We start from the raw sequence: 25,603 nt of genomic DNA on the forward strand, positions 1-25,603 counted from the left end.
TGCATGCGCTGCAATGTAAACATTTGAAAACTGCTTATAGTTGCTTTGAAATGCAAACACTGAGGTATGTAAAAATATTAAGATGGGTCTGGAGAATTTCTATCCATCAGTTTTACACAAATTAAAAACTGACCCAACACACAGTAGTTGCTAAAAGGGAGATAGAATATGCTTCTATTTTGGCCACTGTTTTCTCATCCTCCACATTTGGAACTTAGAATCTGTTATGAACAAGTGCTAATTAAAGCTTAATGCACATTTACAACGATTGATTAGTTGTGTTGTGGAGACTGTTATGTTTTTCAGGTATGTCAACTGATTGGTAAGAGGACATTTTCTTATAAAACAACAATGCAGTATGTAGGGGCAACATATGTACCAAGAGGCAAAATGGCCATGACCATTCATTCGATTAAAAAATGAGGAATTATGTTAAGGCTTTTTTTATAGCACTGCCTTACAAAAACACCAAAAACGCTTCTGAAAGCCTGGTTGTGAAGTTAATGCAATTCCTGAGGCTGGGTCCTTGCCTTTGCTTAAAACAGCGTGTTTAAACAGGACACTGCCTGAAGGCAGAAGCAGTCAAATATTTCACAACGTCTTCTGATGAACTGCCCATGGGTGAGTCACATAACCTAATGAGTAGGCAAGGCTTGGAGATAACTTTTCTATTTATAGTCAGGTCCCCACAGCTGAATCCTACAGTCTATTTGCAGATATCATTTCCCAGAAGGAAGCTTCTGCTGACAAGAATCTTGCTCAAACTTTTTTTGTAAGTATAAATGCATTGTTCTAAAATCTGCATTGTGATATTCTATAGTTATGATATTCTGATTTTATATACGTTGTTTATTTTGTATTGATTGGTGAAGAAGTAGGAAAATAATGACCACTGATTTCAGATTAGAAACAACTCTTTTTTGAAAGATTTTTTGAGTCCTGGTAGGCATTGTTAGCAAGATGTTCCATTGGATCAGAGTTTTATTTAATATTTTCGGATGGATATGTAAAACGCCATATGGTACTGCAAATTTAGGGTGGGTTTGTGTATAACTCATTGCTTTGCAGCACACAATTTATGGAATGGAACTGGAAAAAATGATTTATGCACTGTTTAATTAAAGTAGTGTGCAGGGCAGAAAACCATGAGTAAGGGCATTACTGCCAGCACTTACATGCACATTTTACATGGCAGTACAGTAATTAAGCATAGATAAAAAGCATTAACAGAACCAATAAGTCTCACCTATACAAACTATTGGCTTTGGCAAAGTTATGTAACCATGTTGTACAGCAGCACTGATGCTTTGCAGTGTGGATAAAACTAATTAAAAAAATTGCTACGAAACTGTCCGGGCTAATGCATGTTTTGTATTTTAAAGTGCATTAGCACTGATTACACTATTGTCCTAGGTAGATCTGTTGTGTGTCGTGCCAGCACCGAAAATACAAAAAATATATGCATTGAGCTCCCAACCAATACTCTTTCACCATTGGTCTGTTGATATGTCACTCAAATTATATTGCATCTCATTCCAGCAAAAGTTATAGAAAAACACACCCGCCCACTCCTTCCATTGGATGCCTTTCCTTTGAGTGACTGTTTTTTGCACTTGCACATAAACACATATGCCTAAAAATAGTTTACCCAAAATAGACATTTTTGGACACGTGCACTTCCCCATGACAAATAGTCACTATTTATAGAAGGGTTATATCATCTATTTTCATAACTCTCAATTATTGTAAAGTACAAAGTTAATTCCTCACTATAAACCAGCTTTGCTATATTTATTTATCATACTGATAATGAGCACAAGTCATTATAGTAGCTAAAGTGTATTTGTAGACTTTTAGATTGAAGCCACGTTCCCAACCACTTGCATCTGACTTGAGAGAGTCCTCTAGCAACTACTTTAAATTTGCATCGCCCCCATTGGAGTGTTGTACAAGCACTATCAATATGACATAAAAACCCTTTTTAAAGCCAAAAAACAAAGTATACATCCACATAAACATAAAAAGCCAAAATATAGTATCTAATAGTACTTACCAGTCAATTAAAGTCCCTATAAATAGTAGGGTGTGATCACAAATCAAAAAATAAATTTATTGAAATATGTAACTTTGGCTAATTATTATAAATACGCTTTGCCAAATAAATAATCCTATTGAAAACAAGCACAAATGATTAAAATAGTAAACATTTGTGCACGTATTTATATACTGAAGCCGCAACTCTCTGATTCGGAAAGGTAATTTGAAGCAGTTGCTTATTACTTTAGCTGGTCCTCTATTAACAAGAAGCGGAAGTGCTGCTTCATGAAAATATTTCTTTGCTTTTGGGAGGGACACCAAGTAACACCTAGTAGAACTGTGGCTTACTGTAGCAATTGCAATGGTTTTGCCTTTGACTTGTGAATGACATCTAATAATGACTTGCGGAACTGCACACTCACAAAGAAATATCAATGCATTTGCATTTGAATTATGAGGGACACCTATTAATGACAAGTGGAACCTCAGCTTTGTGTAAGAATTCCAGTGCTTTGTATTAAACATGAGGGTCAACATATGAGGATCACCTAGTAACCATTACTAGAACTGCAGCTTCATGTGAGAATGTCAATGTTTTTGCATATGACTCCATAGGGGCACCTAGTTATGACTAGTGGATCTGCACCTATATGTAGGATTTTCAATACTTTTGCATTTGACTTGTGAGGGTCACCTAGTAAAGACTTGTGGAACTGCACCATCACAAAATAACATAAATGCTTTTGCATTTGACTTCAGATGGACCCCTAGTAACTATGGTGGTCATTACGACCCTGCCGGATTACTTCCGCCAGGGCCGCGGGACGCGGTGGCACCGCCGACAGGCCGGCGGTGCACCGCGGGGCATTCTGACCGCGGCGGCTTAGCCGCGGTCAGAGAAGGGAAACCGGCGATCTCCCGCCGGTTTCCCGCTGCCCCCAAGGAATCCTCCAAGCCGGCGCAGCTTGCTGCGCCGGCTTGGGGATTCCGACTCCCCCTCCCACCATCCAGTTCCTGGCGGTTCTCCCGCCGGGAACCGGATGGCGGGAGGGGGAGTCGCAGGGCCCCTGGGGGCCCCTGCAGTGCCCATGCCAACGGCATGGGCACTGCAGGGGCCACCGTAAGAGGGCCCCAAAATGTATTTCACTGTCTGCCTTGCAGACAGTGAAATACGCGACGGGTGCAACAGCACCCGTCGCACCTTCCCACTCCGCCGGCTCTATTACGAGCCGGCATCCTCGTGGGAAGGGAGTTTTTCCCTGGGCTGGCGGGCGGTCTTTTGGAGACCGCCCGCCAGCCCAGGGAAAAACTCATAATACCCTCTGCGGTCTTCTGACCGCGGAGCGGTATTATGGAGGGCGGAATTCTGGCAGGCGGCCTCCGCCGCCCGCCGGAATCGTAATCAGGCCCTATGTGTGGAACTGCACCTCCATGAAAGAATATCAAAGCTTTTGCATTTGACTTGAGAGGGATACAAAAGGACATATTTTCTAAGATTTTGTGTTGGGGATGCGTCATTTGTATGGTGCAACTTTGATGAAAAATCCTTTTTGGCATTTACTAAGCCATTTACAGCTATCTTGTGTAGCCCTGCGTGCTATAGCAAATACTAAGTAATGCAATACAGCGTATATAGCTGGCTTGTCTTGCCCTTGGTTAGGAAGGTGTTACATGTGTGTAGCATGGGCGTTGCCATGCATCCACCCATGTATTTTGGCACATTCCCAGATTTACAAAGGATTGTAAACCTTAGAAGGCTTAAAACAATTGTGTCTCCCTCAAGTGGGGTAACAAGGAAAATTAATTTTATCTCTCCTTGTTGCTTCCACTTTCTAGCTATGCTGCATTGTGCAGCACACAGAGAAAGAGGAAAATACTATTGTGTTGTTTTTGTGCAGGACGTTATCCCCTCCTGCACAAAAATAATCCTGACTATACCCATGGTGCAAGGATTCCTCCATTGGTGCTATGCGGCACAGTGCGCCAGCGCTAGTTGAGAGCAAAAATGCATTCTCCCTTTGATGCATCCCAGTACAGCAACCTTGCTTGCTGCCCTTTGTGCATACAAAAATAGTATATCTGCAGCACAATAAGTAGGGTAACTGCAACTACCATTAAATGGCTTCATTGCTTTTGCATCCAACTTAAGAGTAAACTTGAGAAGCTAAATCTCTGGAAAATGTATATATATATATATATATATATTTATATATATATATATATATATATATAATGAACAGCTCTGTGGACTCCTTTGGGCAAAGTTTAAAGTGATATATATTGTCAAAGTTAGGTTTAATGTTCGGTTTGAAAACACCACCGGACTTCCCCACTTATAGTTAGAGTTATTGCAAGTAACTATAACTTGTGCCCTAAGGTAAATATAACTCATGCCCCATCATGCACAGTGATATTATCAATGATGCCAAAGAAGATGTCATGAGTCATGTAATATGTTGGGTAATTAGCAGTGTATGGGGAAGGCGTGATGGGTTTCACCATGGATGGGATCCCTGAGGCCAAATTCGACCAGAGGATGGGGACTGTGATTCTCTTCCACTTTTTGATTTACGGCCAGGCCCCAGGCAGCAAAGTCCCTGGGCCTAAATCAGCCCAGAGAGGGGGACCAGATGCATACCTACCCTCTGCTACGCAGCTGGCCCCATATGTATATATTGAAAAATGTATATAAATATATATTCTGAAAAAACAAAGGTTTCACAGAGTTATAGTTAAGTTCAGAATTTACTCATGCCCTAAGGTAACTAACTTGTGGCCTCACCATGCACTGCTAATTACTCCACATCATATTACATCAGTAATAACATATTCTATAACATAATTTATAATATAACTGCAACATTTGTAAAAAACAAATTGGTGAGAAAACTGTGCAAGGTGGGGGTTTGAGTTATTCACCTTAGGACACGAGTTATAGTTTTTTGTGAATTTCTATGGTTTTATGAGTGTAAAATATGAACTGTAACATCCCTGTAACCTTTGTTCTTTTTCAATGAATTTCTATGTTTTTTTAATATGAGGTAATTTTAAATTTCCTTACATTAATCCAACCTCTGCTGTGCACGACCTTCGGCCATGCAGGGCTGGGGTTGGCTGCAGGTCCTGGCTGATTTTTGGCCCAGGGTCCCCATCCCCAGGGCTCGGTCAATTGTTGCTGGGTGCCCTGGTCCCACCCATGCCACCCAGTGTGCAGTGTTGGGTACCACAGGGGATTCTTAATGCCTCGGCGGTCTCTGCAGGCTCCACGTCCCCAGAGGGAACTAACATTGCTCTTGCGTGCAGGGAGTGGCAGACAATGCTCTTCCCTACATGCAGGAGTAATTATTTCAGCTGTTTTCCTGCCCTCTTGGAATCATGCTGAAAAACAGATGAAAAGTCAGCTTCCATCAAGTGGTGGCAGTTTTTCCAGCTCCTGTCTGCTGGGAGTGGACTTACTGTTTGCTCTCTCTTGGCAAGAGCTATCAAAGCTCCTGCCAAGTGACAGCAAACAACTATGTCCAAATGGTGGGCACCTCAGGCGATAGTGAGCCGGCCGTCGGATGTGCTGGTCCCCAGGGCTAATAATGGCTCCAGGAGGGGGCCATGCCTCCCACCTCCTCATTTGTAATTGCAGGGCCTGCCCTGGGGAGGTGGTGGTCCCTTGGGCTGAAATGGCCCCAGCAGGAGGGCAGAATGGCCCCCATTCCTCATTTTAAATTTGGCCAAGCCTTAGGGAAGTGGTGTTCCCTGGGGTCATAAATGGCTTGGGAAGAGAGTCATGTGGCCTTCTTCATCCATTACATAACATTGGTCTGGCCCCGGGAAGGTGGCGGTTTCTTGGGCCGATATTTACCATGGGGATAGTGGCCACATGCGCCCCGTCCTCCACCTTAATATTACAATTAGCACCCTGGAGCTTTTTCTAGGGAAAAATGTACTAAGAATGCCCTTTGGTCTTGGCAGGTCCCTGGGCCACCCGCTACCAGGCCTAAGGGCTCAGGTTATTCCTAACCTGCCCCTTCTTTTTTAAACTTTTTTTGGGGGGACTCCTCTGAGTTCAAGTCCCAACATGTCTGCCACCAATTCCTGGTTGTGTTAGCAGCCAGTCAGAGCTCAGCATGAGATCTGTAAAATCTGCTTTTCTTTAATTACTCGAGAACTACTGAACAGATTTACACCAAATCACAAAAAGGATCTTTCTGTACCACGAGCTAGCCTCTTACCAAATCTGGTGTAATTCTGTTCAGCAGTTTGGCCCATAGTCATGTCTAAAATCCCTGTGGGAAGTTGCATGAGAAAAAACACATTTTGGGACTCCCTTTTCCTGGCCCCTGCTTGCAGAATCACCTCAAAACTTTCAACGAAGCAGCTGAACTGAGGTGAATACTAATTTTGAAAAGTTTGTGAAGTTTCATCATGCGGCACAAAAGTTATTAGCAAAATAAAAAATGTGTTTTTTTCTAGGAAAATTAAGGGCCTGAGTATGAGTCCAGCGGGCTCCAGACTGCCAGACTTGTGGTGGTGGCCAGACTGCCTTGGGCCCCCCCAGCAACGATGGAATGTGCAGACAGTGTGTATTCCGCTGGTGATGGTCGGCCCCCAATTGCGACGCTATTGGACTCAGCTCCATATGGAGCCAAGTACAATGTCACAGGACTAGTTGAAAACTTGTTTTCTGTCAGTCAGCCCAGTGGAAAACTTGTAATAGGGCAGGTGGGGAGGTCATCAGGGCCACAGCGGTCTCCTCACCAGGGGTCTGGTGGTTGGGTTTTCCGACCGCTAAACTTGTAATGAGGCCCTAAGTCCTAACTAGAACTACTTATTGATGACCTCCAGTAGGTAAGAATATTATGTCACCCATTTAATTGCTATTGTTCCTTATATGTGCAATATATCTGACATTTTGGATTTGAATAATAAAACAAGTTAAACATCAAAAATCTGAATTTCATCATTTTATAAATGTTCATTTTGGCCACTCAATGATAAACAAAAAGTATCCCGATAAATCAAACATTCAGGCCAGGTGGGCTACGTTATCAATCTGCAAACACCCCAGCAAGTTAATACTTTACTAGTCAATGTCTGGAGTGAATTACCATACATATTATGAAATTTAATTAAATAGAAAATATATCATTTTATCACACATTTCCTTTGGAAACATATTTATATTTAGCTGAATCAAGAGAGTTGGAAAAATAAAAAAAAGCAAAACCCATAGTTTTCTCAGACCTTCATACTGAGCATTGGGGATGCGAGTCCAGCTGGACCATTTTTATTTTTAATAACAAGTAGATTTTGATTTTATATTTTACAGAAATATCTAATTTTAAGTATATCAGACATCAAACCCTCAAAAAATTCTATCTCTCTCCCTCACTTTCTTTCTCTCTTTCAGTCTCTATTTCAATCAATTTCTCCCACTCACACACCTACTCAGACACTTACACATCCACTCACAAACCCACTGAGACACTTACATACTCACTCACAGACAAACTCAGATCCTCATGCACTCACTCACAGCACCAGCCAGACCCTCACGCACCCACCCACAGACACGGTTATGCCCTGTGGCCAACCGCTGCTGTGCATGGCCATCAGCGGTGGTAGGATTAATGTATAGTAATTAAAATTACAATTTGTTAAGAAACATAGAAATTGAATGAAAAAAAACAAAAGTTATGGGGATGATATGGTTAGGAAATAGAACTTTTAAAAAACATAGAAGTTCATTGAAAAAAACAGGTTATAGGGATGTTATAGTTAGGCTCACATTTAAAATGTTCAAAACCTTAGTAATCCGCCAGTTATAGTTAACGTTTTCTCACCGTTTTTTTGTCAAAACTTTTACTGCAAATATTGCATTGATATTATCAATGATGTTATCAAAGATGTCATGAGTGGCACAATTTGTAGGTAATTAGCAGTGCATGGCGAAAGCATGTGTTATAGTTACCTTAAGGCACGAGCTATAGGTATAGCGAGTTATCTTTTGACTCTGTTTTTGGTGGTTTTGGTACTCTGGCCACTTTACCACTGCTGACCGTTGCAAAAGTGCAAGTACTCCTGTGTAAAGTGTATGTGTAATTGGCTTTTCCATGATTGGCATATTTTCTTTACTAGTAAGTCCCTAGTAAGGTGCAATAGAGGTGCCCAGGGCCTGTCAATAAAATGCTGCTAATGAGGCTGCAGGACTGGTTGTGCCACCCACATGAGTAGCAATGTTTGTGCAGTCTTGCACTGCCAGTTCAACTTGACAAGTTTAGCCACTTGCCAGGCCCAAACCTTCACTTTTAGTAAATGTAAGGCACCCTAAAGTTAGGCCCTAGGTAGCCCCGTGGGCTGGGTGTAGTGTTTGTTAAAGGTGGGACATATACATATGTTTTACATGTCCTAACAGTGAAATACTGACAAATTCGGTTTTCACTGTTGCAAGGCCTATCTCTCTCATAGGTTAACATGGGGGCTGCCTTTACATTTTCTTAAAGTGCAAATTCCTTTTTAGAGCAGATAGACATAAGGAGTTTGGTGTTTCTGAACTCTCAATTTAAAAATACATCTTTTAGTGAAGTTGGTTTTTAGATTGTTAGTTTGAAGATGCCACTTTTAGACAGTGGGCATTTTCTTGCTTAAATCATTCTGTGACTCTGCCTGTTTGTGGATTCCCTTTCTCGGTCAGACTGACAGTCGGGCTGTTTGTGAATTCCCTCTAGACAGTGACACAAAGGGAGCTGGGGTGTAGCATGCATATCCTGATGAGCCATCTGGGCTAGAGTGGAGGGAGGTGTGTCTGCCCTCACACAATGCAGTCTCCAACCTACTGGTGTGTGTCTGGGGCCAGGCAAATTGATCCATAGTGGCTGGAGAAACGACGCAACCCCTGCTTGCAGCAGCTGATAACGACACAAAGCCCACCCAGCCCGGTTTCTAACACCATGCGACCTGATTTCTCGCTCATCATCCCTGGGTATCAAAGTCATCGGGAACCTGCGCAAATCCAAGGTGCCTTTTCTGGAAATCGGCGAATTGCTCTCTTGCGAGGAAGAAAAACTACGCACCACCGACCCAACTGTAGAAGAAACAATGCAGGGACTCACTTGTGAATAAGGAATCAACGCATCGCTGACTTTTCAGATGCACAATCGCTCATGCAGCTTTATTTTTGATGCAAACCAGGTACTTTGTGTAAAACCAATGTTTCGCTTGTTTCCTATGGAACAAGACTCTTATTCTTTTACTTGTGTATGTTGGATTTTTGTTGTTTTGGTCTTGTTTGATTCAGATAAATGTTACCTATTTTTCTAAACTGGTGTGGTGTCCATTTTGTAGTGTTTTCACTGTAGTAATTTGTGTGTTGGTACAAATACTTTACACATTGCTTCTGAGATAAGCCTGACTGTTTGTGCCAAGCTACCAATGGGGCAGACAGGGGTTATCTAAGTGTGTTTCTCCATTGCCCTTGCTAGAGTGAGGATCCCTGCTTGGACAGAGTGCAACCTGACTGCCAACCAGTGACCCCGTATATATATTACCTACTGATGGTCGCCAGTAAGTATAGTTATGACCTAGTTACTATAGAAAAAGCAGTTTTTTAATTGCCTAGATCTTTGGTGCCGGTTGAAGGTTCTTCATGAAATTTGTCAAAACATTTGGACACTCACGTCAGCTGCTGTCTGGAAAGTTTTAGTGTGATCCATCTAGTGAGGGCTGAGAAAAAGGGGGGGGGTAAAAAGGTTGTGTTTCCCATGCTAATTTTCATAGGGGTTTTGAACACGAGTACAGCCCGAACAACTGGCCAGAATTACACCAAATTTGGCGGAAAGGTAGATCTTGGTCCAGAAAGCACACTTTTTGTTATTTGATGTAAGTCCGTCAGTAGTGTTTGAAATATTAAAGAAAAACAAATATGTACATATAGGTGTTAGAAATGGGGTCTTTGGTTGGTAGTCAGGTTACCCCCTGTCCAAGCAACGACCCTCACTCTAATCAGGGTAAAAGAGAATCACCCTCAGCTAACCCCTGCTTACCCCCTTGGTAGCTTGGCACGAGAAGTAGGCTTAACTTCTGAGTGCTAGGTGTAAAGTATTTGTACCGACACACACAGTAACTTAATGAAAACACTACAAAATGACACAACACAGGTTTAGAAATATAGGGAATATTTATCTAAACAAAACAAGACCTAAACAACAAAAATCCATAATACACAAGTCATCAATTAAAAAGCAAAAAGAGTCTTCATGTAGTTTTAAACACACACTAACACTGTTAGCGTGACAATGTACCTTGGGTGCATCTAAAATAACCCTGCACGGGCGAGTGTGCATTGAAAAGGGCTTGCGATGCGTCGATTTCACTCATGAGCGAGACCTTAAATCGTTTCTCCTTTCGTCCGGTCAGGCACGTTGTTCCTTCTCTCCGCAGGAGAGCGATGTGTCGATCCGGTCAGCACTCACGGGTCCGGGCAGTCCTTGTGTTGTTTTTACGTGCCCAGGGGTGCCTGGGTCGGAAATCCAGCGGCACGATGATCTGAAAACCACGCAGCGCGGGTTGCGATCTCACCAGCCTCCGTCAGAAATGCTGTGCATCGTTTCTCCAGCCTCGTGCGTCGATTCTTTGGTCGCATTGCAGGCGAGCGTTGATTTTCAAAGGCGAAGCCAGCCACGCGTAGATTTTTCAGCGCAGATCGGAGTCGCGTCAATCTTTTTCCCGCATGGCGTTCCGTGCATGGATTCCTTCCTCTTAGGCTGCCAGCTTCTCCTTTCAGGGTCCCGTTTACTGGATGGGCACCACAGGGCAGAGTAGGATTCTCTCAAGAGACTCCAGGTGCTGGCATAGAGAAGTATTTGCTGTCACTGAGACTTCAAACAACAGGAGGCAAGCTCTAAATCAAGCCCTTGGAGATCTTCACAAGATGGAAGGCACACAAAGTCCAGTCTTTGCCCTCTTACTTTGGCAGGAGCAGCAAATGCAGGATAGCTCCACAAAGCACAGTCACAGGCAGGGCAGCTCTTCTTCCTCAGCTCTTCAGCTCTTCTCCGGGCAGAGGTTCCTCTTGCTTTCCAGAAGTGTCCTAAAGTCTGTGGTTTTGGGTACCATTCTTGTACCCAATTTCTCCTTTGTAGTAGGCCTACTTCAAAGCAGAATATCTCTTGAATGTGAAATTCTGCCTTGCGCAGGCCTGGCCCCAGACAATCACCAGGGGGTTGAGACTGCATTGTGCGAGGGGAGGCACAGCCCTTTCAGGTGTGAGTGACCACTCCTCCCCTCCCTCCTAGCACAGATGGCTCATCAGGAAATGCAGACTACACCCCAGCTGCCTTTGTGTCACTGTCTAGTGTGAGGTGCAACCAGCCCAACTGTCAACCTGACCCAGGCAGGGAATCCACAAACAGGGGGAGTCACAGAAATGGTATAAGCAAGAAAATGCTCACTTTCTAAAAGTGGCATTTTCAAACACACAATCTTAAAATCAACTTTACTAAAAGATGTATTTTTAAATTGTGAGCTCAGAGACCTCAAACTCCACATGCTCATCCGCTCCCAGAGGGAATCTACACTTTAATCATATTTACAGGTAGCCCCCATGTTAACCTATAAGAGGGACAGGCCTTGCAACAGTGAAAAACGAATTTAGCAATATTTAACTGTCAGGACATATAAAACACATTACTATGCGGGTCATTCCGACCCTGGCGGTCGGTGGCCGCCAGGGCCACCGACCACGGGAGCACCGCCAACAGGCTGGCGGTGCTCCTACGAGCATTCTGACCGCGGCGGTTTAGCCGCGGTCAGACGCGGAAAGCCAGCGGTCTCCCGCTGACTTTCCGCCGCTCGTAGGAATCCTCCATGGCTGCGGAGCGCGCTCCGCAGCCATGGAGGATTCCGACTCCCCCTCCCGCCATCCAGTTCCTGGCGGTTCTCCCGCCGGGAACCGGATGGCGGGAGGGGGAGTCACGGGGCCCCCGTAAGAGGGCCCCTAAAAGTATTTCAGTGTCTGCAAAGCAGACACTGAAATACGCGACGGGTGCAACTGCACCCGTCGCACCTTCCCACTCCGCCGGCTCTATTACGAGCCGGCGTCATCGTGGGAAGGGAGTTTTCCCCTGGGCTGGCGGGCGGTCTTGCGAAGACCGCCCGCCAGCCCAGGGGAAAACTCGGAATACCCTCCGCGGTCTTTCGACCGCGGAGCGGTATTTCGGAGGGGGGAAGTCTGGCGGGCGGCCTCCGCCGCCCGTCAGACTCAGAATTAGGCCCTATATGTCCTATCTTAACCATACACTGCACCCTGCCCTTGGGGCTACCTAGGGCCTACCTTAGGGGTGTCTTACATGTAAGAAAATGGAAGGTTTAGGCCTGGCAAGTGGGTAAACTTGCCAAGTCGAATTTACAGTTAAAACTGCACACACTGCAATGGCAAGTCTGAGACATGATTACAGAGCTACTTGTGTGGGTGGCACAACCAGTGCTGCAGGCCCACTAGTAGCATTTGATTTACAGGCTATGACACTCTACTAGGGACTTACTAGTAAATCAAATATGCCAATCATGGATAAGCCAATTACATACACATTTTGTAAAGTAGCACTTGCACTTTAGCATTGGTTAACAGTGCTAAAGTGCCTAGAGTAAAAAAAAAACAGCAAAATTTGAGTCCAGCACACATCAGCAACCTGGGAAACAGAGGCCAAAAGTTAAGGGAGACCACGCCAAGGGTGAAAAGTCTAACAATAGGGATGCAAGGTAATCTCATGCTGAGATCTGATTCCTCGAAAAATTATGAAAAAAAGGAAAAGGGGTCAGAGTACATACTGATCCTTTACCTCTTTTGCACTTTGGAGGCATTAGATTTATTATTCCTACTCCACTATTAGCGACAGTAGAGAAAATGTTGGACTTTGAATGGATTACAGATAAGAATACAAGTCCAAATCATGCAATAAAAATATTTCAGTATCTAATAAAAATGTTATTTAATTATAGTACGTAGAAAAATATATTTTAGAAAAAAATGAATTTATAAACATAAAATAAAACTTAAATAAGGGACTAATTACATTCACTTGCCAAAGAAAAAGAATAATAACATTTTAAAACAAGTACCAAGTTATTTAATTAAAATAAATATTTAACATTAAGACATTTTGTATAAATTATTCCATAGACAAAATTTCAAAGAGACTTACCATTAAAATAATCATGGATTCAAATAAAACAGCGAATTAGGATAATAAGTAAAACAGTAATATTATACATAGTGAATTACCAATTCATCAATTACATATAAATAACAATTGCTATATAAAATATTAAACTTCAATTCCTGCCCACCTTATTTCACACAAAAATAACACATTATTAAAAAATAAATGTGTAATAAACCTATAAATGTTAAAACACATATTAAAGGGACTCAAACACCACAAACATAATTATGAAATTAAGTAATTTGCATAGTTAATACTCAAATACCATTTAAATTATATAAATAAATATATATTAATATTAGATTTAAATACATGTTTTACTTACCTTCCTACCCCATTCTGTTACAAACCCACTAACCTGTTACTATAATATATAGCTTATTATTACCAGTAATACAATTTTTTAACTAAAAAGGATAACAATTCAACAATGTGCATAGTTAGCAAAAAAAAATAATGTATTTACAATTAAAAACTAATCATCATTAGATTTAAATTATTTCGAATTTAATTAACTTCCCACCCTATTCCCCTACAAACTGAACTACCCACTATTATGCTATAAATTGATAAATAAATGTATTAATTTGAGAAATTAGGTTGTCGGTTGAGTAAGGTGTAAACCCCACTCAAGAAACAGCCGCAATCATTGTCAAGGTAAAACACAAGCAAACCCCATATTAACCTGTACTCAACCTTTTGGTAACCTGGCACAAAAGCAGTCAGGCTTAACTTAGAGTCAATGTGTAATACATAAGTATTTATGCAGCACACAAACATTAATAGAGTGAAAACATAACACAAGATCCCACACCAATTTAGAAATTAGAGGAAATTTTAATAGATCATTTAACACCAAAATGACAAAATCCCATTAATAGAACTAGATATATGTGATTTTTAATATTTCGATATAAATAGGAATTGGAAGCATAAAGCAGCAACTGTGGTGATCTGATCACACCAGACAGTGACACAGTCACAAGTTCAGGCCAACTCTGATGGAGCATAGGCCAGATACAGGGACCAAGTTAGGCCTACTGAACAAAGTGCTTTAAATCCTGGTTGCAGAGTATTGCTAGTCCCTACTTTGAGGATGCATAGCACAGTGGTGGTTCTAAGGGGAGGTTATGTGAGGGCCTGCATCAAGGATGCTTTGCACAGCAGTTGTTTTGAGGAGCTGTGAGATCCTACGTCACCACGGTTCTGATGCAGAGCTGTGAGGCAAAGTCACCCTGTGTTAATTTTCCTAAGACTACACCAGGGCTTGCAGAGCACCTTCAGCCCTCTTCCAAGGGCACATGATTGGGATGGCACCAATTGGGGGGCAGGACTCACATAAGGCAGAGTCCAGGTGCAGGGATTCAAGGAGGTTGAAGTGATTTCTGACTGATGCATTTGTTCAGGAGGCCAGCCAACTAGCCCTTGGAGTCACTCTAGTGGCCCTGAGTTCAAGATGTAGGTCAAGTCCTTCTCACTCACGCAAAAGGGTAGCAAAGAAGCAGGGCAGCAGAGTAGAAGTCCTTTATGCAGCAAAGCAACACTGCAGTCCTACTTATGAGCTTCCCACAGATTCAGATGTGTAGTGAAGACTGGGTCGGAGGGTCCCCTTTTTATACCTGGTACCCACTTTGAAGTGAGCATAGCTTTTGGAGTGTTCCTCCTACAGAGGGGTCTGGAATTTCCTGCCTCCCTGCCCTGGTCCCAGTCTGCCTGGGGGCAAAATAGTATAGTGTCAAGTCCTTTGTTCATTAGGTGGGCCAGTCCCTTTAAAAGGTGAGTGTGGTAGGTGACAGCTCCACTCCCCATTAAGCTAGGATGGCCCTTCTTGCCAGCACACATACCCTCTATTGCAGAGGTCTCCAACTTTCTTATTGTGAGGACAACTTCTTATAAATGAAACCTCTCCTAAACTACTGGCATTCATGTGAATTAATTGGATAAGGGTGCATAATGGTCAATCAATTTAAACTTTGGCCCTCAAAAGCCCAAGTTCTGCTGTCTTGTGCATACTGCTTTAATGGTGGCAGAGCTGCTTAGTTAGAGGTTTTCCCATGGTGTCCCCAAGGATCAGTTTTTTTTCCCTTTTGTCTTGTTTATGGATGACCTCTGAGGCAAGCATCCTACTGGGGCCGGTTTGCTCTGTAATCCAAGATTTGGGATTACACTACTCTTCTTCGAGAGCCAAGGCCCAAAAACTTCCATTATCTGGCTAGATTACCTAAAGTGCCTTTTGTGATGTAAACAAACAATATTTTTTTGAACCTACACATTATGCCCTTAACTAGGAAGGATGGTGAGCAATATTATATTTTTTATAGCTTTTCCCAAGTAAACCTAACTGTTCAGCCACTCTCATGCCATTGAGTATTCATGTCAGGCAATTATAAAATACAAATTAGTAAAGAAATAAGGAAATAGGGTGTTACAGAGTCAACATAGAAGGAAAGGAAAAAAGATTAAGAGAATGAAGGAGAAAAGAAAAGAAAAGAATGAAATGAGTGGAGAAAATGAAAGAATGAAAAGGAGATAAAAGCGTGGAGAAAAGCAAAAAGTAAAGGGGGAGAAGGAAAATGAAAAAAGGAAAATGTGAAATAAAGATGGAGAGAAGTACAGAGGAAATAGGAATTAAAAAGAAGGCAAGAAGGAATGAAAGTGTGGTGAGAGAGAGCAAAGCAGGAAAAGGTAAGTATGAAATGGAGAAAAGGAAAGGATAAAAGAAAATGTGATGAAAGAAATGGGTGAAGCATTGAGGAGAAAGAGAAATCAAGAGGGAGAAAGGGTAGCGTAGCAAAGGCAGAAAAGAAACAGTGTAAAATGACAAAAAGAATAGGGTAAATGGGAGAGAGAGATAGAAGGAAAGATGAGTAGGAAAAAGGGGAAAGCAGAGAAGGTATGAAGAAAAGCAAGAAAACAAGAAAAGGAAAAAGGAGAGAAAAAATTGAGGAAAGGCAAATAAAAGAAGGGATGGAAATGGAGAGAAAGTGGCATAAAAAAGAAAAAACTAAGCAATCTAGAGGTGGAGACAAGAAAGAAAGTAGAAAAAGATTAGAATAAAAGTGGGAAAATGTTAAAAGGAAATGAGAAAAGGGACAGGAACACAAGGAAGCAAAGTAAAAACTAAGGAAGAATAAGAGAGTACAAGATAAACAGAAAGGAAAGAGCAAAGGAAAGGGAGAAGAAGTAAACAGGAAGAGCCATATAAAAGAAGAAAAAGAGAACAAGAAAGCTAGAGCAAAAGGAGAGAAGAAACAAAGTAAATGAGAATAAGAAATAAAGAAAAGGTGAAAAGAGAGGAACAAGAAGAGAAGCAATGTTGGAAGGGCAAATGAAGACGGAATGTAATGATAGAGGGAAAGAAGGAAAAGTAGATAATGAGAGGAAGAAAGGAGAGATGAGGAGTAAAAGGAGAAAAAGAGAAGAAAGGCGGAAAACAGAAGTGAAAGATAGTATAAAAAGAAAGAAAATAATATAATATGAGAAAAAAAAACACGAAGGAAAGCTGAAAAAGAAAACAAGAAAACAAAAAAGAAAAGATGCACATGTAGCGGAGGGAAATGAAGAAGATATGGAAAGAAAAAATAGAGAAAGAAGAAGAGTCAAAATAGATGAAAATGAGAAAAAGGAGAGAAAGGTAGAATGAAATGAGAAAAATAAAAGCTAAAATGAGAGAAAGAAAGGAAGTAAGAAACTCACCCACAGAACTAAGTACAAGTGTAGAACCAACTTGCTTACAAAAAATAAATAATTCACATTAGCTTGAAGGGAAAAGCTTAACTTTGGCATCATTGTACAAGAAGGTAGACTGCACCATCTTGCACTGCCAGTGTCCCAGTCTCATAGGATTTGTTGTGGACTCTTTTAATTAACATACTGTATATATTTTTTATTTTAATTTAAAAAAATAAAAATGGTGGACTCTTTAAAGTTCTGCCAGCTGCATAGTGTCAATTTAACTCACAAGCAATATGGAATGGTAGCTATTCAGAGGAAGCCTGCGGGCTTCTGTTGGTCGGTGATCAATTTGTTGGAGATGCCTGCTCTGGTGTGATGTTGTCTGGGAGGAATACTCAAATGCCAATTACTCCTAGTCATGTGACCCAGGAAACAGGTGGGAGACACTAAATGGTAATTTTCTAAACATGCCATTTTCAGAGTTGTGACTTAAAATCCAACTTCGCCATTGAAAAGGGTTTTAGATTACTATTCCTCAGACACTGAACAGGACTTTCCTACCTGCTCGCAAAGAAAAGTCAACATTTATTAAATGTAATAAGGTAACCCAATGTTATCCTGATAGGTAGGCCTTCTAAGAGCAAAAAACAAATTTGACAGATTTTTTCACTACCACAACATGTAAAACTTAAATTTACATATCTAACTTTTTAAATAGACTGCACCCTAGGGGTGACATATGTACTAAGATGGAAGGTTTAGGCCTGACAACACTGTTTATCAGAGAAGGCAAAGGCACTTTAGCACTGGTTAAGCAGTGGTAAATTGCAGAGTCCTAAAAGCCAACACAAATGAGTTCAGAGGAAAGGAGAGATGAAGGCAAAATATTTGGGGGTGACCCTGCGGAGGGATCATGTCCTGAAAAAAATAAAATACTAAAATTATTAAAATTACAAACTATATTTTAAAAAATATAAAAAATCATACTAAGACTATTAACTAAAATTATATATTAACTATAACATATTCAAATAAGTTTTAAAAAATGCTAATCTATTAAAAAACAATATTGAAAATTGTTTTTGTTTTTTTAAAGATATGATACACCAAAAAAATATATATTTTGCAAACAACATTCTGTCCAAGATATTTTGGTAGTAACAATGTTTTTCATAATATTTATGTGCCATATTTAAAACTGAACGTTTGGTCCAAACACGATCTCCAAAGATCTGTTATATAGAAAGGATGTAGCTGCTCACCTGTAATAAGTTATTGTAATTGAGTACTAACATTGCAATACCTGCTGCTAGTGTCAGCAGCCTGGGTGAAGGACAGGTCATGTAGCATAAGTACGACCACATTTTAAACAAAGAACATGCGAACTTGTATGTCCTTCATTTGACGCATTGCTCTAAAAAAAGAAATCAGTAGAAACGAGATATTTATTGCAACATTTTTCCTCTATAGGAGATTGAAGGAAAGATAGAGTCTTAGACAGTTACGACACAATCTGAACCACATCATGTTACTGCCCTCCTTGCATTTAACTAAATATCGTTTTTGCAAAAAAACCTGCATTTTGATGTGCTTAATTATTTCTGAGATCCCGCTTTTATTCTTATCTGTATTCATATTTGCACTGGAAGTTATTCTCCTTTGTAGTTGAATGTTTTTCCCGTTCACTACTGCCTATCAAATATCCCCATTCCACAGTATAACAAGAAGCAGGGCTATTTTATCATAGCTGAAATAGCCTTACATTTTTTTCAAAGCTGTAGTCCTGGAGAAGCGGAAGCTTTGGGCTTTGGAGTGAAAATCTGTGATATGTTATAACCTTTCATTGATGTTGAAAGTGGTATTGTAATGATACAGTGTTTCAAACGCAGGCAAAGAAAAAAAGTTATCTGCAGTTTAGTAAAAGACAGCCCTATTGGTGTGTAGGGGGCACCTAAAACAAGGGACGGCTTGTAATAGTGGAGGTGAGCCGCCCCCTGCTCAGAGTCAGGCAGGCAGTGACAAATAAAATGATAATAAAACATATTATATTACAAAAGATAATCGTTCTGTTCATCATACTTTACCATATTATAAGGTTGAGTCAAAAAAATATATAGTTCATGATCGTCTAAATCGTGAGAATGTTTTTTTTTTTTTTTTTTTTACAATATGTGCTCTGCAGAATCATTAAGGATTTGCATATTCAGTTTGAAATGACAAATGATCCTCATTGGGTATTTTATTTTCCAGTGCCGAAAACCATGGTTGGAATAGTTCCCAAGAAAGAAGCCCCAGGGGTGGATTTCTGTGGCGTAGATAAATACTACTACATTGTCCGTTCGGACATGAACTGCTATATGAGGTCGACAAACTTCCATCAGGGGCAAGACCTTAACGTGTACAGCCTCCATCAGTCATGCAAAGGCGGTGATCACTATCTGGCCCACGAAGATGACCTCTTTTACATCATCAAGGGAAACAATTATCGTAGAGTGGCCAACATGAACACTGATAGTGGAGCCGTAGTGTACAGTCTGCACCCAAACTGCCAAGGAGGTGACCATTACTTATCGGCGTTCGGAAACTTCTACATCATTTTCCAGGGTAAAGGCACCTACCGAAGAGTGAAAAACATGAACTCGGATGAAGATGCTGTCGAGTATAAGCTACACCCAAACTGCAAAAACGGACTGTACTATTGGGGGACAAAGGGTTTTTATTACTATGTGAAACCTCATGATGAATGGGGAGTGCAGTACTACAGGTGTACTAATTTTAACACAAACGAAGATGGCGAGCCATTCTCATTTCATTCTGATGTCATCAGCTTCATGCCCGGAGGGTTGGCTGTCACTAAGGGGCCGGCATACGGAACCTGGGAATGCATTAAAACCATAGCCAATGATTCAAATTCAACAATAGACTGGACTAAGAAAATTACACGTAAGGTGGGGTATGCAAGTCAGAAGATGAAGAGTGTGGAGAAAAGCTGGAACGTATCCATGTCTTACTCTTACAATGCAGGAGATCTGATGGCAGCATTTGTCAAACAGCAGTTTGCATTTAGCACCAGTTTTGGGGGAAAGCGTGTTGATACGGAATCGGAAAACTGGAATGAGGCGACAGAGATAGAAGAATCTGTTAGTATAAAGGTAGAGGCTCACCAAACTGTGTGTGTCTGGCAGTACAAGCTCGGTCTTGGCAAAGAAGACGTGCTCTTCTGCCGTTCTATGAAATTTTCAAATAGCACCTCTCCACCCACTGAAATACCTCTTCCACCTTCCAAGTAACTCAAAGGAAGTGAAACAGCCTTTATAATTCAGGCAATGCCTTTAAACGTAAGTGCCAGGCTGATCAGTACCACATAGATAATTATTTGTACCTTTACATGCATGCCTTTGCCATGCAGGTATGTATGTTTTTTTCAAATACAATAGACCCTGATTTAGAGTTCGGCGGATGGGTTACTCTTGTCCACCGTATTTCAAGTGTCATTGGATAGAACACACTTGTCATATGACAGGCAGGATAGCTATAACAGTTGTGATGGAATAACCTATCCGTTTAACTCATACTCATGCCCATAACTATATATGTTTTTAAATTGAGTTTAGATACAAGTAGAGGTAAAGGGAGTTAAGGGTAATGTTAGGGGTTGGTTGTGGTAAAGTGAAATAAGAGTACTCTTAAGCATTAGAGTGGTAGGATAATTCTAGGTTTGAGGTGTTGATGATGGTAAAGAGAGGTAAAGGGGTGCTTTTAGGGTGTAGGGGTGGGTACTGCAAAATGGAGGTAAGGATAACTTTAGGAATTATGATAGGTAGTAGTAAAGGGAATTTAGAAGTAAATTCAAAATGAGGGGGTTCCTCCAAAAAGAGAAAACAAAAATGACACATACTTCCCTTATATATACTTGACAATTGTGTTAAAAACATCTGTGTGATAAAGACTGGGTGGAAAGGCATGTGTGTTAATTGCATGTGCTGTAAAATCATACTTTATTCAAACGGGGATAGAGAACTATTCTTATGTAATAATGGCAAGGTGGTAGTTTGATTACTGATTAGGAGAATACAATAGAATAAGTAGTATGCTTATCTGTCATGTGATTGCTTTAAACCTCACACAGAGCAAAAACGTAATGTATGCTACAATGTTAATTACACTGCAGAATGTGAAACAATTCACAGTAGCAGCAGAGGCATTCCATATACCCGCACTCAATTTTCATAGATTGTCCAATTGTGAATAAACTTATTATAGTAAGTCCTTACACTGTTAAAATCATTATGGGTTCATTGCTCCCTAAACTGCACTTCAGAATGACTTCCATGCCTGTGCTGAAATAAAGACAAATGCCTGCAGGCACCAATCTTATGTGTGTGTTCAATTTATGCCTCAATTCAGTTGTAGTTTAAGTTGTCAAGGTTGGCTTACATCAAGGATCGAATCAGAAAATGTGTTTGCAGGTTTTGAACTTGCTACTTATCTCGAAGACGAGAGATTAAAAACTCCATGTCTGGAATTTTTTCAAAATCCAAACGTAAATGACAATGATTGCCAATGCAATGGCCCTGCAACTCAGCATGCTACTGATGATGCCAGAAGGTGGTCAATGGGGCTTCAATCACTTTTATACATTATGATTAGAGGCGCTCTTCTGAAAAAAGATGCCTAACTCTGCGAGTAAATTAGGAGATATGAGTGATAAGGCAAAGCATCTCAGTCATTATTTTAGGGCACCTGTGCAGCGCAGTGCAGCGCAAAAATGTTTTGTACTGTAAAGTAAATAGTTTACTGTGAGTTTGTACTAGTTTCCGTCACTTTACAGGGCACAATGTCTTGATGCATACGCCTTATGAGTTATTGTGGTTACAAAGCATTTAGATGACATAACCGTGCTAGTAACAAGTTTGGATGCTTTTAGGGATAGATAGCTTGAACAAGTGGAAGTGAACATTTTCATCATCGTTTTCAGAAAATTTCCTACCAACAATTGACATTTTCCTTTCCTCACAGCATTACAATTTATGTAATTTGCTAACTAGTGCTCATTGGCCAAGATATGTGATATTACTCTATACCAGCCTCCCAAGTGTATGAGCGAAGAGGGCTACACAAATCAAGAGAAGATGATGGGAGAAATGCTTGCAAATAGCCTAAGCAATTGCCACTCTTTCTGGGTAGCATTTCAATCCATCTTTTTTTGGAGAACAGTTTAAGAACGGAAGATAACACATTGAGAAAAACGGAAATATGAAGGAAAAGTCATGGGGTAAGATTGGGTAGTGAATGAAGCAAATGGCAAGACAGTCCCTGAAACATGTGTTGACCGAAGGCAGGCAGCTATGACAACATACAGCTTCCCAAGGACGGGTTCAGCTATTTCTAGGATCTTATTCCAGTTTCAGGCTCATGTGCACTGCTTCAAACATCACAGTGATAGTTATAGGCTAATATGCTCAGGGAAAGAGCCATAAGCACAGCACACACCTACATGCCAAAGCGTTGTTACCAAATGCAAAATTAATTCCCAAGTTACATGACCAGACAGAGCTACAAACTACCAGGGAAAGTATATTCCACCTTCACAAACTAGCTCCAGGTTATGATAAATTACAATATTCAAATAAATTCGCTTAGATGCATCGTTTATTTAAAAAACAACCATAGAGTTTTAAATATTCGGTAAAATCAAATTGAAAAGCCGCAATAAATGAAAAACTATCAAGCATGTTTTTAACCTTTCTTGGAAGAAGGTATTTTACGGGTTGGTTTGAGGCTTTCCACAGAGGGAGGAATCTAGTACAGAAAAAAAGTGAAACTCTCAAAAAATTCCCATATACCAGATTTCTTTCTACCTTTGAATTTGTTATTAGTAGTAAGAAGGAATACCTTCTGCCATTATGCAAAAAAGTGACTGTTTTCCCACTCCTCTGAAAGTGATTCCGCTTTTGTTACTAGGACTTCCTGGCCTCTGGGGGTCCTCCTCCAGCAGTGACATCACTTCTGGGGGGGGTCACATGTCTCTGTTGGGTCACATGTGTTGTGACATTATCCTGGTCACATGCTAGTCACGCACTCATGGTCCTAAAATGTGGTAGAGCTATGCTGCAGCCCTCAAAGAACCAGAGCCCCTGTAGATCAGGTGACCATGATGTGTTGTAGAGGTGTACGCCCTATTTTTTAAAAATACTTAGAATACATATAAGGAGCTCCTAAGCAGCCTATTCCAAACCAAGGAGCCGCCCTCCAGAAAGAGATACCTCGGTAATTTAATAGAGATACAGTCACCTCTTCAAAAAGATTCCCCGTGATGGTGGTTTGAACACTATCAATAGATATTATTGTAGCCTGGCAGCAATGGAGAAGAGCACCCAGCAGAGCTACCTTAAAGAGGGTGGGCATGACGTCATCTGTTTTGACGAGGGCCTCTGCGGGTGGATAGGACCGCTCAGCCTCAAGGATTTGCCACAACGTCTATACCCTATTAAGGGCTCCAGCAGTGAAGCCTTGAGCAACGAAGCACATGCTGGAAACAATTTCATTGACATGGAAGACAGTGAAGAATATATAACAGCTCCTAACTCACTGGTCTATGAAGATTTAGGATTTCTGGAGGAACGGGCTCCGGTGGCAACTGTCGTTCAACAGCCACATGGAATCTCTGACGCTGGGTATGCCTCAATGGACCTCAGTGACTCTCATGATTTCAGAGCTGCTGCTGAGACCCACAAGAATGACATGGTTAGTAAAAATCGTTGTAGACACTAATACAGTATATATGCCTATAAAAGGTCAACACCATACATTTTTACTGCTTATGTTGTTCAAAGCAGACTGATGTTTCTGCAATCCAAAGCAAGAGGAAGCTCCAGGCGTACCCTACAACGCCATATGGCTGAATAAAGGTTTTACTGTGATTTTTGTGAGCGCTTGTGTCAAACGTGACTATTATAACCTCTGTTACGGCCATAAAATTAATGATCTGCAGCAGGAGGCCCACATGTGTCTATACAACTCATACACTTCAAGAACAATCCATCATATATGTAGCTTGTTAGACCCAAATAAAGTATGCACACTGCTGAGGTGGATGTATGGTTTGTCTGAGGAAAATAAAAATGTCCACCCTGAAATGGTCACGGTTTTGTTGACCACGCTCAAAGAGATCCGATGTTCGAGTGAGCCATGCTCAAAAACTTTATTGAATGCGTGGTTTATGTACGTATTTTGTTAGAAGGATGGCAGAAAGGGCTACCGAAAGACATATGTGCCAAATTCATTTTAAAAATAGACGAGTCGGCTCTTTAGACCCACAAAAAACTGTTGGGAAAAATGATGAGTCCCTGCAGTACCATGTCATTATTGTATTACTTAATGTTAAATAAGTACTCACTTTTAGGTAAAGTATCGGAATGTCGGTGCACAAGATGCTTCTGAGTTACGTCCAGGAGATATATGTATTGTCAGGTTGGGATATGTGCTGCTTAAAGAAAGGATAGCTGAAATATAACTTGTAATTCTCCGCCATCTGAAGCTTGGTGAGGTGTCCACAGTGATGCAGTGTGACAGTCCTACGTGCATAGCCAACTGGTGTATTAATGCGTGGCTACCTACAACTGGTGAATACTGGATCGTCTACAAAAGTCATCTGAGGGAGTTAATACTTTCACAGACGACCATCTTACATATCGCCTTTGAGCTTGTGACCGAAGATTATTTCAGAAATAAAGGTTTTGTATTGCATGACAGAGAATTATATGATCTTTTGAATACCGTCAGTATCCTTTAGTGTAAAAAGTTATAGGAGATGTGAGCGGGAAGTCCTGTCTAAAGCCATTGAGTTTATAGCTGTAAAAATATCAAAAGTTGCAACACTGAGGTAAAGTATCTGCCTGGCCCCTAGTAATGTATGTAGCATGTGTCATATTATGTATATGTAGTGAAAAGTCAGCAAACTGTTCAACAACGACAAGATGAGTACCATGTAACTATAAAGTATACCCTGTTTATGTGCTGCTAACATTCTTTATTTTTAATAAAATGCTTTACACAAAACCAGTGTCTTTCATTTCATGAAATGCAGGGGCAGATAACATGTCATGGTTGAGTTAAGGTAAGCTTTGTTGCGATAGAAGAGGGGTCAGAAGCTGTGGAAGTGCTGAAGCTCTATTTATTATTAAAACAGCACTCTGTCCATCATTTTGTAATGCATATGAGATAAAAGCTGCTGTTATGGAGGGTTTTAAAAGAAATTTCAAATCTAAGATGTGTAGATATTTCACGGGCTACAACACCTACTGATATGTGGATGTTCTACAGGTGTTTATATATGTTTATAATACCAGTTATCACAAAACCATCAAACATCACCTGTAGTGGTAACTACTGATAATTCCTTAGCAGTGTGGAGAACGGTGTATGGGATCCAATTTGCTGCCAAGGTAAAGAACCCTCTTTTAAAAGAAGGTGATCATGTTAGGGTTTCAAAGTTGAAAGGGGTCTTTACGAAGGGCTACCAGCAGACTTTTAGCAATTAACTATTTATAGTGGAGAGTGTGGTGATCAAAGAAGGTGTAGATATTTACAGGTTAAAGGACTATGATGGTGAAACTGTGTTGGGTGCCTTTTACAATGAAGAGTTACAAAAGGTACAAGACAATGCACACAGGGTG

At 40.9% G+C, this 25,603-nt stretch overlaps 2 protein-coding genes across 3 annotated transcripts in view; both read left to right on the plus strand.

Annotated features, from left to right (window-relative positions):
- Positions 1 to 25,603, plus strand: part of PRR29 (proline rich 29) — a 527,555-nt gene that overhangs the window by 371,963 nt on the left and 129,989 nt on the right. The window lies entirely within an intron of this gene.
- LOC138299648 (uncharacterized) lies at positions 658 to 21,302 on the plus strand. The gene is made up of 2 exons (XM_069238099.1): positions 658 to 772; positions 19,176 to 21,302. Exon 2 carries the CDS (start codon positions 19,187 to 19,189, stop codon positions 20,213 to 20,215), a length of 1,029 nt encoding a protein of 342 aa, XP_069094200.1. The 5' UTR covers positions 658 to 772; positions 19,176 to 19,186; the 3' UTR covers positions 20,216 to 21,302.

The sequence above is a fragment of the Pleurodeles waltl genome, chromosome 6 (assembly GCF_031143425.1).
Source record: "Pleurodeles waltl isolate 20211129_DDA chromosome 6, aPleWal1.hap1.20221129, whole genome shotgun sequence".
Classification (NCBI taxonomy): domain Eukaryota; kingdom Metazoa; phylum Chordata; class Amphibia; order Caudata; family Salamandridae; genus Pleurodeles; species Pleurodeles waltl.